This window comes from Zingiber officinale, chromosome 8A (genome assembly GCF_018446385.1).
Source record: "Zingiber officinale cultivar Zhangliang chromosome 8A, Zo_v1.1, whole genome shotgun sequence".
In the NCBI taxonomy this organism is placed as follows: Eukaryota; Viridiplantae; Streptophyta; class Magnoliopsida; order Zingiberales; family Zingiberaceae; genus Zingiber; species Zingiber officinale.
In genome coordinates, this window is record NC_056000.1 from 35091019 (window position 1) to 35105878 (window position 14860).

The 14860-nt window shown below is 35.6% G+C and overlaps 4 protein-coding genes and 1 non-coding gene across 5 annotated transcripts; 3 read left to right on the forward strand and 2 right to left on the reverse strand.

The window, feature by feature from the left end:
* The first annotated feature begins 737 nt into the window (after positions 1–737).
* On the forward strand, positions 738–4016 carry LOC122008434 (cold-regulated 413 plasma membrane protein 2-like). The gene is made up of 4 exons (XM_042564160.1): positions 738–993; positions 1678–1785; positions 2416–2486; positions 3578–4016. Exons 1-4 carry the CDS (start codon positions 806–808, stop codon positions 3826–3828), a joined length of 618 nt encoding a protein of 205 aa, XP_042420094.1. The 5' UTR covers positions 738–805; the 3' UTR covers positions 3829–4016.
* An 819-nt stretch (positions 4017–4835) lies between these two features.
* On the forward strand, positions 4836–6751 carry LOC122008436 (CASP-like protein 5C1). Its single transcript, XM_042564163.1, has 3 exons — positions 4836–5187; positions 6201–6333; positions 6416–6751. Exons 1-3 carry the CDS (start codon positions 5069–5071, stop codon positions 6608–6610), a joined length of 447 nt encoding a protein of 148 aa, XP_042420097.1. The 5' UTR covers positions 4836–5068; the 3' UTR covers positions 6611–6751.
* A 709-nt stretch (positions 6752–7460) lies between these two features.
* LOC122008435 (probable hexosyltransferase MUCI70) lies at positions 7461–10260 on the reverse strand. Its single transcript, XM_042564161.1, has 6 exons — positions 9933–10260; positions 9375–9589; positions 8482–8658; positions 8246–8401; positions 7830–8106; positions 7461–7732 (listed from the first exon to the last, which is right to left on the reverse strand). The coding sequence occupies exons 1-6, from the start codon at positions 10258–10260 to the stop codon at positions 7494–7496; spliced, it is 1392 nt and encodes a 463-aa protein (XP_042420095.1). The 3' UTR covers positions 7461–7493.
* LOC122008437 lies at positions 10166–13002 on the forward strand. Its single transcript, XM_042564164.1, has 3 exons — positions 10166–10307; positions 10416–10614; positions 12691–13002. Exons 2-3 carry the CDS (start codon positions 10463–10465, stop codon positions 12767–12769), a joined length of 231 nt encoding a protein of 76 aa, XP_042420098.1. The 5' UTR covers positions 10166–10307; positions 10416–10462; the 3' UTR covers positions 12770–13002.
* Positions 13003–13545: 543 nt separating this feature from the next.
* TRNAE-UUC lies at positions 13546–13619 on the reverse strand. Its single transcript has one exon. It is a non-coding gene; the product is annotated as a tRNA-Glu (tRNA).
* Between the last annotated feature and the right edge of the window lie 1241 nt (positions 13620–14860).

Genomic DNA, 14860 nt, shown 5'->3' on the forward strand with positions numbered 1-14860 from the left:
TTAATAAGAGTTTTAAGTTTTGAGTTAATGAATTTAGCATGTTAAATCAAAAGTGGGTTATAGTATAAATGACTTAGGAGGGATCAAAGGCAGGTCAAGGGATTTGAGTGAGTTAAGCTGGTTGATTGAGTTGATCATAGTAAAAGAAAAATTAAAATTGATTTATATGATTTATTTATTGTTTTTAACTCATGTAAGAATTATTTACATCTTTGATCTGCCGACACTCCATCTGGTCCTTTCCTTTGCAATTGCCAACTGGACTAAATGATATGATTATAATATATAATTAAGGATTGGACCAAAATGCAATCATTATTCTGTTTATTGGGTCCCATCGTTAATAGCAGAAACCATATTATTATCATTATCCACAAGTTGACATTATCAATTTATTTATTACTGGGAGAAGTGATCTGGAGAGTTATTTTGTTTTTAAATATTTTGGAAATTTTAAAATAATAATTTTGTATTTATTAACATTATTATAGTTCTGCTCAAGCTAAATCCAATTACAAATTGGTATTAATAATAGTCATTTATTTATTTAAATGGAATTTTGGGGCATATGGGCCCCACCTGTATCCGATTGTTTAATGGTGTTGAAAACAAGGGGCTCTTTGGAAAACTCCCCGCCATGTGTTTAACGTTCCAAGGACCATGAGCGTGCACCAATCACATCACGGCAGCAGTACTTACTTGTCTTCCTCCGCTTCCTTCTGCTTATCTATTTATTCTATAAAACTCCCTCTTTGAAGAGGAAAACCTGAGCAGAGAGTGACAGAGAGAGACAGAGGGAGCGGCAATGGCGAAGAGCGCTTACCTGAGAACGAAGGCGGACTACTCCACCAGTGTCGTCGAAGAGCTGATCCAGTCGGATCTGAACGAGCTCGGCGTCGCCGCACGGAAGCTGGCCAATCACGCCATAATGCTCGCTAGCGGCTTGGGCTTCGGCACCATCTTCCTCCAGTACCTCGCTTCCTTCGCCGCCATGTCGGTTCCCTTCGATATCATCAATTTTTTTTATCCTCGACTTCGATTCGTCGTCTAATCTATCAAAGTTCTGGTTTCTAATTTAACAGTGAACAGAGTGATCTCCCGATTTGTTTTCTTTTTTTGACATGTCTAGTTTTGCTTCGTTCAATCTTTAATCGCTAGATCCTGAAGAGACGGAGGTTTTTTTTTTAAAAAAACTGAGCAAATCCCTATGACGGTTCTACGATGAGTCAAGTTTAGGTTCTGGCGTTCCTTTCGCTGCGACCTTCCTTAGGATTTCCTAGTCACAAAAAACTTGATAAGCTATTCAAGGATCAGTATGCTATCAGACCACCTACAAGAACAGTCTATTTATTTATTAAATTATTTAAAAACGGTTAGGTCTAGTCTATGTTATAGTATCATCAACCAATTTTAGCCTGCAATTTTAGTTAACATAATCATGATCGGGGGAAAACTTAATCTGACTAATCCATAAGTAAGCAGTATCCTATATGATGGTAAATTGTGTATTCTACCTCAATTCTGAATTCTAAGTCAAAGTTTCACAATATGACTTCTAGGTTAATTAGCTATGCAGTATTTAGCTTCAAAATCATACTTAGTCTTTACCAGTAAAGCTTTTCTCTACTTGCATGTCTTTCAGCTTAAATCACCTTGATTTTGTATCTTGCTGTGCAGATATTTGTTGATACTGGATCGCACAAATTGGAAGACAAACATGTTGACTTCGCTTTTAATTCCATATATCTTCTTCAGCCTTCCATCGCTCATATTTTCTTTTCTGAGGTGATCTAATTGCCCTATACTGGGTAAATTACTATGTTGCACATATTGTCTTCATTGTGTGAATTCCACATGGAACGTACAGAAGAGAATCAGTTATAAGATATATTGACCAATAAATTCACTTATTTTCACTTAAATTAGTAGCTTAAGGACATTTTTATTCTTGATTTTTCTTTATTTCAGCCATCTCTCATTCGATTTATGATCAGATGTTCATAAGCAAACTTGTCACTCAAACCTGTAAGAACTCATTTTAAGTAGATCAAACAACAGTTGACGAACTTGTACATTTCGTTTCAAATTAATCAATAACCAATGGAGCAAGAAGGTTTTGTTTGTGCTCATGAACAAAGCTTGTGAAAGTCTATTTGAAACCCATCATGTGGCAAGCTGATACATTTTGGGGAAAGCATTTGGAATTTTGGATGGCCATACAAAATCCTTTCATCATCACCCAAGTTGTCTTTGTTTTGTATATTTTCAGTTATCAGAAGGGTATTATAACTTAATTTTGCATTGACAGACGAACTGGATAGTTACTTTTTCCTTTAATGTTGGGACTTCATACTGGTTACTTGTAGTTTGTTTTTTCTGTTATTTGTATTGCTTTATCTTTTCAATATCTCGCAGAGGGGAATTTGGGAAATGGGTTGCATTGATTGCTGTAGTTTTGCGCCTTTTCTTTCCTCGACGCTTCCCTGGTACGTATTCACTCTACTGTTCTAAATGCAACTTGCGTTGTCACATCTATATTTTCACATCCTTAGTTGAGTAACTAAACATGGCATGTATGCTTACTAGTGTGCCTATATACATCCATTTTTTTTCCATGAAATGCTTAATCCATACATATGCTCGAGGGTTGATATTCCTTCAATTGCCATTTTATAATGGTCGTTATACTAACTATATGGTATCAGTAACTCTGGAATTCTAGTGAGGTATTTGTGGAATTTTATATTTTAGTTAATTTTCCATTAACATCTGGATGAACTCATTATTTCTGATGCATGGAATAAACATTAGATAGTCTTAATTTTACTTATGACCTTAGCACCATCTTTACTACTAGTAATTTTACTTATTACCACTAATATATAGTACATAAAACAGAGTTGTTTTAGCAATTGGTATTTGTTACCTTTTCATTCATTCCCTAAAAACCATTCTGGTCCAATAAGCCAAATGTAACAACTGTGAACAAATGATCCAGCTACCGTTCCTATTATTAATTATTTTTCATACCAAATGCAGCGCTCTAGGGGAAAGTTGAGACAGTGTAATGAAAAGTTTATTCATTCCACTGGACCAGTCTTAATTTTGTTTTAGTCAGGCATGATAGTTTCATGAGTTCCTTGTACATATTCCAATTTTAGGAGATACTTGTGTAATCTATGCATATGAAGAGAAAAATCCATATACCGAGTCTGGTTCATCAGAAAACTAAGTTGGTCAGTAGAACACCAGGTCAAGTCGGCATAAAGTCTGATTCAACAAACATTGGATCGGCAGTATGTCACCTAATTTTGTTGGAATTCCAAACAAGAACAGAAATGACTATAAGTTCTAGCTGCCAATGCGATCAAAACAAGTAATTGGGCATACAAATTCAACAGATAATGATCAGAACCTTGAATTAGAAACAAGAACAAAAATAGACTTGCTCATGGAATTAGACTTGTCATTTGTCCAACTTGAATGATGTTCCCATCTTACTGAAGCTACAACATGATGCTAACCAACTCGATATCATTAAGACTATGATCACTTCGTTTCATTTCTTGCTGTGCAGACTGGTTGGAGATGCCTGGCGCATTGATCCTTCTATTGGTGGTTGCTCCTGGATTCTTTGCCAACACTATAAGAGGTGGTATCGTGGGCTACTTCATATGCCTCGCCATTGGTTGTTACCTGATTCAGGAGCACATCCGAGCATCCGGCGGCTTCAGAAACTCATTCACCAAGAGCAATGGTATCTCGAACAGCATAGGCATCATTCTTCTCTTCATCTACCCGGTTTGGGCCTTAATCCTCTATTGGTAGACACTCCTACTGTCATTATGATCTTCAAAGAGGGAGTTGGGGACTGTTAAAGATTTGGGTGGGTGTTCATTTGAGCATTTCATTTTCTGGTGTTGTAAGATTTGTGTTCCTTGTTTGTAAGAGATGATCGTTGACCTCCCTAAACTAGTAGTCAAGTAGTAAAGTTCAATTTTATATGTTTGTTATAATTTCTCCTGTTCTTAGAGTATTGATTTCGGTATGTATATATTTCACAAATTCATATTTTTCTATATTTTTTAAATGATTTTAAATTAAAGGTACCTTTATTTTGCTTTTCATAATTTAATTACCTTTTAAAATACTTTTGTTTTACTTTTTTTTTTTTACTTTTGACATTTTACATAATATTATTACAATTAACTATAGTTAATGTGACATAATAATAATAAATTATAATGGGTTAAAATTAAAAAGGCACTTTTAATTATCATTTTTTAATTTGATTAAAATTTATTTAAATTTATCAAAATTATTTAAATAATTAAAAATACTTTAAAACTATTATAGTAACTATTTGTAGGTGTTAAATAGCTATTACAAATTACTAAATAATTACTATAATATTATAGCAACTATTAAATACAGTTGTTTTAAATGATTGTAAATATTGTTTATTAAGTTTAAATAATGTAAATTAAATTATTAAAGAGTTTTTTATATAATATTTTTTATATATAATATTTTTGATAAGTTTGGGGTTTTTATATATAATATTTTTGATAAGTTGAACCAATTTAATTTAACACTTATACTAATTATTTTATAGTAATATTTTTATATGTTGAACCAATTTAATTTAACACGAACATAAATATTCGAAAGAAATATTCAAAAAAAATATTCGTTCTTATACTCTTATAGTAATTATTTGATCGTCATTACAACATTAGATGCTGTTTTTGAAAAAAGGAGCCTTTTAATGATTTTAATCTCTTTTAATTTTTGTCCAAATATAATAGTATTTTAATAAAATTTAATGTAAAGAAGAGAAGCCGTTTGCGTCCGCTTTCCCACCTTCCTCTTCATCCAAAAGGGCAATATTTCATCTCTCTCTCCTGCCTTCGATTCGATTCGATTCGATTCCGAGATCGAGAGGAAGGTCAGGAAGGGAAGGCGGAGGGCACGAGATCGGATGGAGGAAGAGGAGGAAGAGAGGCCGGAGTAAGGTGAGAGCCGACCGTCGACTATCTCATGCCCTTGCGTCGATCCTCACTGTGCGATGGACGAGACGCCCGGTTCCGTTAGTTTATTCCTGAGATTAGGTCAGGCGATCTTCTCCTCCGCTGCCCTACTCCTCATGTCCGTCGGCGTCGAGTTCTTCAGTTACACCGCTTTCTGGTATGCACCTAATTCCTCTCCTTCTATTCGATCATTTCGATCTAAAATCGAACCAACTTCCTGGGTTTCTGACATCGATGTTGTTCCGTATGAATAAAGTTTTGTGTGGTAAAATTTTGATTTTATGCTCTGGTTTGTGCTAAAATTGATAACATCGATCCGTCTCTGTTGTTCATGATCAGTTTGATTTTTCAGCGATGACAAATTAAAAAGATGAATAATGTATGAAGCATGGAAAAGTGGAAGGGAAAGATGAAATGGAAATCAATAAATTATTCTTCGAGTTTTGAGGGCGGATGATCATCATTATTTGGAAAGGGGAACAACAAAAAGCTGATCCATCTACTCCGAATTCAACTTACTACTCATCCATACAACAAAAAATTAAGAAAAAAAAACTTCTGATTCCATCTTCCTTTTACCATTACCTGGATGATTAGTAAAATTTACTAGTAATATTTTACTGACTAAGCAAAAATCCAATCTTTCAGGATTATGTTGATGCAAAAATAACTGTTTAGGTCTGCTTGCATCTAATTCATGGACAAATAATCAATCAAACTGTTTAGATGCTGTTTTGTGCATCCGAATGCAACTAGTGAGTCTACATTATTTGATCACTGGATATTCATTCTCCTCATAGAACTAAAATTGACCTGAAATTTAAGTTAGAGTAGCCTGATTGAATTCATGAAGGAAGTTATATCATCATGATCTTTGTGATCAAATAATTCTAATCAGAGTGCTATCTTTTGCTTTGAGGTATCAGCATTCACATATGAGATTGAAAGAGTTTTACTTTATATCAAGGAGATTGAGGTATAGACTAAACTAGTTTACAAATATAAAAAGCTAGTGATTTGGGTTAGATATTTTCGTTGAAGTTGTGTATAGTAATCCTGGATTTTTAAGTTTTAGAATTTACAATAAGTTTTCGGCAAGAGTAATTGAATCTTTCTTCAAAGCAGTGTTAAGTTTTGAAGCAGTTTTACATGTGATTTTTTATCCTTCAGCTTTCTAGTCACGATCATGGGATTGGTAATTCCTTGGAGCTGCACACTAGCAATGTTCAACATCTACTCAGCTATTTTTCCTCGCTCTCTACGACATCCTGGCCTGATAGTGATTGTTGCCATTGGAGATATGGTATGTATTCATCGTACAATACTGCAATCATCTCCAATTTCTTGTTTTGCGTCCATCGGTGATCCATCATGTACTCTGTCAGGTTTTGTCCATCCTCTCCCTGGCTGCAGCTTCTGCATCGGCTGGTGTTGTAGATCTCCTCCTCCACCTCGATGGGACTCACTGCCCTCCAAAATTTTGCGGTCGGTACCAGTTATCTACCACGATGGCATTCTTTGCTTGGTTTCTAACTGCTGCATCATCTCTTTTGAATTTGCGGCTCGTTGCTTCTGGGTGATATTATTTGGTAAATCATAAATTGTATTTGTCGAACTCAGAGACTATTAGATTCCCTTGATAGATTTTCTTTCGTGTAAAAGTTCCTATGAATCGATTCATTCCATCTCAAGATACCATGAACATCTTTCATTTTTCTTAATTTTTTTTTATCAAAACATTTCATCTTCTTGGACAACTCTAAGTGGTTATAGAGTAGAATATGTTGAAGTGAATGAATGGAAGTTTACATGATAAAGGCCAAACCTTCAAGGAAAATAGAACAACTCTAAGTGGTTATAGATTTTTTTTTTTAACTCACTTTGAGCAGATTCATGTTGTCTATAGATCAACTTTCATGATGATTGTGGAGGAAAAAGAGAAATGCCAAATTTGGATTACTTTAGAATTGCTTTGTTTCTCAATGAATGCTTTATCATTGATTAGTTAATTAAAGTTTTGTTTTTCTTTGTTTATTAGAAGTGGAGGATAAAATTAGTCTGTTCAAGATTGAATTGCTTGCAAAGTGGAAGAAAGTATATGTTTATTTAGTAAAAGTTAAAGGTCTGATTATTTGATTGAATGAAAGATATATAGAAGAATAAAAAAAAAAGATCGTAGAAGTATAAACTTTGTGATCCTTTCACTCCTCTCCTTTGTATCTTCCATTCAAGTAATCAGACAGATCAATGATCACTAGGCTAGTGGAATGCAAGAAGAAACAAACTCAAAGAACTAATCACTGAAGAACTGATGGAATTACTATCATTCACTAAAAGAATGAAATAATTATCACTATTTTTACAGTTCTAACTATGTCCAAATCACCTCTTCCAGTTTCAGTTAAGGAGATGACTCGAAAAGAATTGTGATGAGTGTGAGTTGCCTATTTAAGCATTGAAGGATTAACTGGTTTGCCTTACAAGAGGTTTCACCTTGTGTGTATGCCCGATACTGTTTACAAGGTCCTTTCTGGTACATACGGGAAACATATTTAGTCGAGGGATTTTTAAACGTCGGAGGACATAGGGGAAGCTGAGTTGATCTCTTGAGGTGAATCGAACGACCTCATTGAACCAGAGACACATGAACATGTTTGTCAACGGAGTGTGCTCCCTCACTATGACTGATGCTTCAGCAAGAGCTGCAAAGTGATGACATTATCAGTAATCACCAATCACTTCACAATTTGACGCGTTGAAGTTATCAGTAGTCATTTATAGTTATGGGTAGGAGCAGACCTTTCTTTCCATACAGTCTCTTCTCGTCGGGAATACCATCTAGTTGATACTGACGCAGTTGAATCTCCACTTCCTCTGGTGTGGCTTTGTGTTTCTTTACAACAGCCTTTGCCTCATCGTACAGGCTGCTACGAGCTCCATGTTCAGAAATGGCAAGCATAGAATTAGTGCGCCAAAGTAAAGCTTCAAGTACACCTATTGGATCCCTTCGAAATTGGGATTTTGAGTCGACCCAAATTGAAAACCTTGTGTTAGGGAAAAGTCGATGGCTCAACATCTGAAGCAAACAATGGGTGATTAACATACAGATCTCGTAGATGCAATGTAAATGCAGTATATTCTCAGACAAAACCATTATCTGGCCAAACTGACCAATGAGAAGTGAATTTATTTGTTTATGAATTACCACTTAGTACCTTGGGTATTTTTCCATTCAACCGTTGATCCGAAAAAGGAAGATCCTTGACAACCACAATGCGCCACTTACCGATCATGTGGTCTTCACCAATTACTTTCCCATTCTTTTCCTGAGACGAAAGAGTAATGTCATCCCAGAATGCCACATAGCAAACCTGCACGTGAAGTGGATCGATAATTGATTCCAAGAATACAGAAAATTGTCCTGTGTAAGAAACATTTTCACGACCCAAACCTTCTCAAGTGATGCATTTGTCATTCCTATAGGTTGGAACAGATCATCCCCTCCGCCAAATGCACAAGTTGAGACTGCTACTTTGCATGTTTGCATGTAATCTTTGTCGACACCAGAAATTTTAAAGCCTCCTTTTTCACTGTAAAAGCCACAATGCACGACAGCAGTTTCATTAACCTGAAACAAGAATGTGCAAAAAGTAAATATGACATACAAACACTAAACAGTTTGAGCCTAGCTGCTAATGAGCCACCTCACCAAAAACTAGTTTGAGCACGATACAATATCTTAGTTGCCAATTCCTAAATGAGTCTTAGACTAAAACATAATTCTTCTTATGTAACCTCGTGAGCAGAGTTACAATTTCTTAATAACAAACTTGTCCCTTATAAGCTCATGAATTGCATTAAATATAAATCTTTTCATCAAGCCTACATATCCAAACATCAATAAGCTGATTTTTAAGTTCAATGTGACATGAGTTGCAAGATAAGTTCAAGCTCGATGCCTAAATAAGCCTTGATGTAACATGGAGAGAGGTTTTGAGCTATCACTTATGTTTGTGTTGAATTCCAACACAGTTGAGTTTGAGTTTGTTTAGATACCTAAATAAGCACAATTCATTTAGTTACCGAAACGAGTTAGACACATCCTTGAGCTTGGCAAAATTTAGAAGAGCAAACTTCTAGCTGAATCAAGCTCAAGCTCGGTAATGATTTGTCAAGCTGAGAGATTGAAGAAAGAGCTTCACTTAGTTCGACTTGTTTAATACGTGTTTAAAATGTAATGGAGGAAGTAGAAAGTAACCTCTCATATAATAGTGGAAGAACAGGGAATGCAAACTGGAAGTATCATCATTAAACACTGAAGATTACTAGGGAGTAGAATAAGACCTTGAAACTTTGTTCTCTTTCGTCGAGTGTTTGATATCCAGTAAACGAATTAAACCTTCCAGTGCCATTGTTCTGCAGAAATGTAACATTGCCTTCAACATGGTGTTCACCTGAATCTACTTTATATAGCAATCTCTTGGCAGGGAAATCTACTTCTGCAGATGCAGGAAACCCTAAATTTTCAATCTGCTCTGGATCAAGGATCTTAAGACAGGCTGCCAAATCAAGAGAATGAATATTAGTGACAGATCTAAATTTGACAACTCATGGCGAACACTAAATCAAAGACATCCCAGAATGATGAGGATTATGGAGATACAATCGCCCATGTATGATTTCGTGGTGTGCAGGCATTTCAATGGATGGACTACATGCTAACAAAAAAAAGAGAGCAATTTGTTGATTCTTTCGCATTGTTATAGGGAATTTGTCAATTTTCTGGTTCATTGCAAGATCAAAATTTTCATCGAAGCATCTCCTAAATGGAATAATTACGAAGAAAAGTATGCAAAGATCTGGATTTTATCGCGGGAAATGAAGAGACTTCAAGAAGCATACGCTCTCTGACGCCGTGAACGACTCTGGTCATCGGATCGAGGCGATTAAGGTTCCGCGGAGACTCTTCCTCCTTGGCGGAAGCGGTCAGATTGGGTCGATCTTCGTCGGAAAGCTTCTTCCCTACCCGCATGATCTCGAGGAGAAGAACGAAGGCTGGGAGGAACAGCAGCACACGCCAGCATCGGATCGCGGTCCTCACCACCCGCCGGAAGAACTCGCGACGCCATCCGGGCCACGGCTTTTTGCGCTTGTAGCGGGCACGGGCTCGCGTCCTCCCCGCGACATCGCCGTCGTCTTCGGAGACTGAGATGGAGACGCCGTTCAACATCGAGAGAGAGCGAGAGACAGCGTGCTTCCAATGAGGATCAAATAACGGTATCAATAAACCGGTTTAAATCATTGTCACAGTTATGTGCTTGATACAATGACCGTTCCGTTCATAAATCGTGATATAATACATCTATATCGGTGGTTGAATCTCAGTTCAAGTTCAGTTAGGGTTTCGTAGCTCATTTGAGAGCAGTGGGACGATGGCGCTGACCAACTTCATCGTGACGGTAGTGGGTGTAACCGCCGCCGTCCTCCTCCTCCGAAGCGACGTGAAGCAGTCTGCCTCCATCTTCCGACGCAACGTGCGCCACATCCGCCAGTGGCTCGAAGAAGAATCCGCCTCCGCTTCCAAGTAAGGAAAAAAAATGCAGCTTTGGAAACATAGGCACTCGGAACCAACTGTTTTCCTTAATATAATTTGATTCCTGAAACAGATTATTAAAATGGTTGTCTATGTGCATATATATTTGCTGATTGCTTCTTTGCTTGATCGATTACCAGTTGAGCTGTGAGGTTCCTTTAGGTTTCTTCTGAATACGAGATAGGTTTTCACATATAAGTCATCACTCCATGTTTAGATATTTGGACCATATATTTAAAATTAGGTAGGTTAATCATATTTCTAGATGTCGAAATATGGTACCTTTGGTGTTTGTCATCTCCCTTCTAGATGCCAATCGTAATGCCATGTTTTGCACGTTGCAGTTAACAACTTCATTGACAACTTTAAATTTGTTTGAGACACATTTTATAAGAATGCAAAGCATGTTTTTTGATTAACATGCCTTTATAGCCTCAGAAGGATTGAGAGTTTAAAATATTTATTGTTAATGGACTTTTTTACTTTCAACTGAATAAACAAAAGCAATTTCCAAAGAGTGGTTGCAATTTTGCCAAGCTTATGTGAATAGAATCCAATTTTGAAGTTGTCATAAGATTGAGTTCATAAGATTGAGTTCGATGATAGTGTTAAGAATGCAAAGCATGTTTTTTGATTAACATGCCTTTATAGCCTCAGAAGGATTGAGAGTTTGAAATATTTATTGTTAATGGACTTTTTTACTTTCAACTGAATAAACAAAAGCAATTTCCAAACAGTGGTTGCAATTTTGCCAAGCTTATGTGAATAGAATCCAATTTTGAAGTTGTCATAAGATTGAGTTCGATGATAGTGGTTAGGCTTCTCCTTGCAATTTCCTAACAAAACTTTAGTTAGATTAGATCTACCCTTGGACTAGACCCAAGCCTTGAATTAGATTCCAAATCCACAACCTCCCCTCTCCTTTTTTTTAAATGCTGGATTTACTTGAATATAATATAGATTTGGTTTCTGGCTACACAGATGGACACAGGCTTTGCCTTCTCTGTAAGGATGGCATAGAATACGCTTGCTGGAACAGACATGTCGGATGAATCAGGACAAGAGTTGGTGCTGTCAGGATGAGGAAGATGTGGCCGATGGTGGTCACAGCTAGCGTGATAACAGACTGTGGCCTCAGAGAATCTGTGTAGGGATGGTGATGCCAGGAGATCATCTTGAGATGTTGCATAGGGAAAAGACAGGTTGGGATGTCATGGGTGATGCAGATCACAGTGATAGAGGCTGGGAAAAAGTCGAAGATTGGGATGTTGTGCTTCTTGGGGGTTGATGGCATCACATACAATGGAAGATGGAGCATGACGGTGGTGATGATTCAGGCCTTCAATGGTGCTGACCAATTCTGTGGGGGTGCGCATTGTGGTTTGCAGTAGTAATTGTGGAAGGAATACCATGATCAAGGTGTGGTCAAACAGCCAGCATGGAATTTTGCAATGCAAATCAATGGCACTAGGTGTGGGAACAATGTTGCTTGGAATTGCACTGGCAGAAGACAGATGCAATGCAGTTGGGAAATGAGTACATAGAGGAATCTCTTTGATGTTGGTGCACATAGTGAGGGTGGCCAATGACAGAAGGAGGGTCGGTGGCATTAGTGTAGTGTAATAGAAATATCAAACATTGAATCAGTTAAGAATTCAACTATGATATCAATCAACTGATGCAACATTAGAATTAAACCATTAAATCGCACAGAAACTTGAGATGAAATTGATGAAGAGATAAGTTTAAATTGCAAAGTTGTGTCTAGAGTTGGAAGTAACATTCACTTCACTATAACTATATATTTTGGGTTTGTTGACAACAAACAAGAAATATCTTTATTATATTTTCCACCTAAAACCAATTGTTTATATGACTGCCTCTGGTTTTTGACACACTAGTAAAGTTGTGCATGACAATTCTGAATAGTGCCCTCTAATGATTCATTTAAGTGCATCATGGAGGTTCTAATGCTCAATCTCCCTTTATAGTTTAATGAAAATGTTTCCATTTATCGTTGTGTTTCTGGTCTCTGCCTTTACGTTATACATCATCTATCTTCTACAGATCCATGGAACGATCTGCACCAAAGGAATTGGATTCTCAGGCAGTGAAGAAAGACATTCCCAAGGATGAGAAGCATTAGAACAAAAGAGGCTCCAATGGATATAGTTCATAACTTCATAGTGTTTTCTCAGGCAGTTTTGTTCTTTGCTTTTTCCTCTCAAATAAGAGTTATTCAGAGATTCTTGTGTCATAGAGAATAACTACTGGCAAGACCTTTTCAACAAGGATCAAACAATTCGGTATTATTATTTATTTTTGGTGATGTAGGTGTCCGGGTTTCAGTTGATTAATTCTGAAAAAAGTTGGCCTTTATCGGTTTGTCTATCTGACAAATTATATATATATATATATATATATATATATATATATATATATATATATATATATATATATATATATATATATATATATTGGTAAAAAGTTGTAAGAGTTGGAATGGTATGTTATTTTTCTTGCTGTCAAAAAAACTTGAGTTGAAGAAACTTTGGAAATAAAATGCTTTGTGGAATTGTTATATTAGGAGAGTTTCATATAGTATTTGAGATATAGTAGTTCGTGAAATTGTTTTTATTTTTAGTTTTATTTTGTAAAAAATAAAATTTCAAAATTTTAAAATATAAATACATAAATCTTTACACCATTAATAAATTCAAAGGTGTTAAGACTTTAAAATACTTTTATGTATAAATCCTGTATATGTTTCTCAAATGAATTATTTTTAAAAAATCTAGTATAACATTTGTAATTTATCTTTTTAATGTTTGAGCTATTTTTAAAAATAAAATTTGCAATTTCTTTATTTTTTATCTTCGGAGAAAATGAAATCGTTAGAATAATCACAGGAAAAAACAAAAATTCCATTGCCGGGATTTGAACCCGGGTCGCCTGGGTGAAAGCCAGGTATCCTAACCGGACTAGACGACAATGGATTTGTTGTACGATTATTTATTTTAAATTATTTTAATATAAAACATCTATTCTGTTGTGCAAAAAGAACTTTATTTTTCATAGAAAATTAATAATTGTTTTATTTAAAAGAAACAAAACTATAATAATACTCATAAAATATTAATTTTTTTTTTTAAAAAAGAAATCAAATATGAGGCTTTAGTTTTATTGACTTTCAAAATTATAAGCAAAGTGAAAGGCCAATTAAACAACGAAAGATCACAACAACGTGATAGAACTTGCAAAAGCTTTGTGAAAGGCAACTCATTCTGTCACTTATCATCTCCACAAAGAGCTTTATTTTTCATAGAAAATTAACAATTGTTTTATTTAAAAGAAACAAAACTAATAATACTCATAAAATATTACTATTTTTTTTTAAAAAAAAGAAATCAAATATGAGGCTTTAGTTTTATTGAGTTTCAAAATTATAAGCAAAGTGAAAGGCCAATTAAACAACGAAAGATCACAACAACATATCACACCAACGTGATAGAACTTGCAAAAGCATTGTGAAAGGCAACTCATTCTGTCACTTATCATCTCCACAAAGCTTTTATGACCCCCCAAAAAAAAATTGCACAAGTTTTTTTTTCCGACAATTTATCAAAAGATGTACTTAGAGTTATGAATTGATCAAAAGACGTATCATACTTTGATATTTATCAAATAGCACACTCAAGTTTTTATTCTTTCCATTCTACCCCTCAATCATTTGTCAATCTCTTTCCTTTTTTTTTCATGCAATTTTTTTTTCTCTTCCCTCTCTTCAATGCACGCATCCTCTCTTCTCTTTCCTTCCATCTTCTCCTTCCTCACTCTTTGGGAGATATGCATGCATGCAAAGCATAACATGTGCTTGATATTATTTTATATCAGGCTCACGGGATTAGAGTTTAACGTGCTTTCTTTAATAACATTTTAACAAAACCCACTGATGAACCTAGATACCTCGGATTAGACTCATTTCAGGTCCTATAGATTTCTGAGACTGCAAGGAGTCCAACGGTACTGTCCATTTCATATTTTGACTTCTCCGAAGGTGTTAAAATATGATCAAAAGAATCGGTTAAAACAACCTAATGTGGACCTGATATGAACGTTGGGCCTGATATGGTTCCATATCAGGCCCAACGTGGCCTGGTATGAACCATATCAGGCCCATGTTGGATTGTTTTAGTTGATTTTTTCTATAACATTTTAACACCTCCGAATTAGTCAA

Coding starts and splice junctions, on each gene's coding strand:
- LOC122008436 (XM_042564163.1), top strand. CDS start 5,069: ATGGACGAGACGCCCGGTTCCGTTAGTTTATTCCTGAGATTAGGTCAG. Junction 5,188..6,200: donor TTCAGTTACACCGCTTTCTG/GTATGCACCTAA, acceptor TTTATCCTTCAG/CTTTCTAGTCACGATCATGG. Junction 6,334..6,415: donor TTGTTGCCATTGGAGATATG/GTATGTATTCAT, acceptor GTACTCTGTCAG/GTTTTGTCCATCCTCTCCCT.
- LOC122008434 (XM_042564160.1), top strand. CDS start 806: ATGGCGAAGAGCGCTTACCTGAGAACGAAGGCGGACTACTCCACCAGT. Junction 994..1,677: donor CTCGCTTCCTTCGCCGCCAT/GTCGGTTCCCTT, acceptor CTTGCTGTGCAG/ATATTTGTTGATACTGGATC. Junction 2,487..3,577: donor CTTTCCTCGACGCTTCCCTG/GTACGTATTCAC, acceptor CTTGCTGTGCAG/ACTGGTTGGAGATGCCTGGC.
- LOC122008437 (XM_042564164.1), top strand. CDS start 10,463: ATGGCGCTGACCAACTTCATCGTGACGGTAGTGGGTGTAACCGCCGCC. Junction 10,615..12,690: donor GAATCCGCCTCCGCTTCCAA/GTAAGGAAAAAA, acceptor TATCTTCTACAG/ATCCATGGAACGATCTGCAC.
- LOC122008435 (XM_042564161.1), bottom strand. CDS start 10,260: ATGTTGAACGGCGTCTCCATCTCAGTCTCCGAAGACGACGGCGATGTC. Junction 8,402..8,481: donor CAAATGCATCACTTGAGAAG/GTTTGGGTCGTG, acceptor CTTCACGTGCAG/GTTTGCTATGTGGCATTCTG. Junction 7,733..7,829: donor GAGACTGTATGGAAAGAAAG/GTCTGCTCCTAC, acceptor ATCACTTTGCAG/CTCTTGCTGAAGCATCAGTC.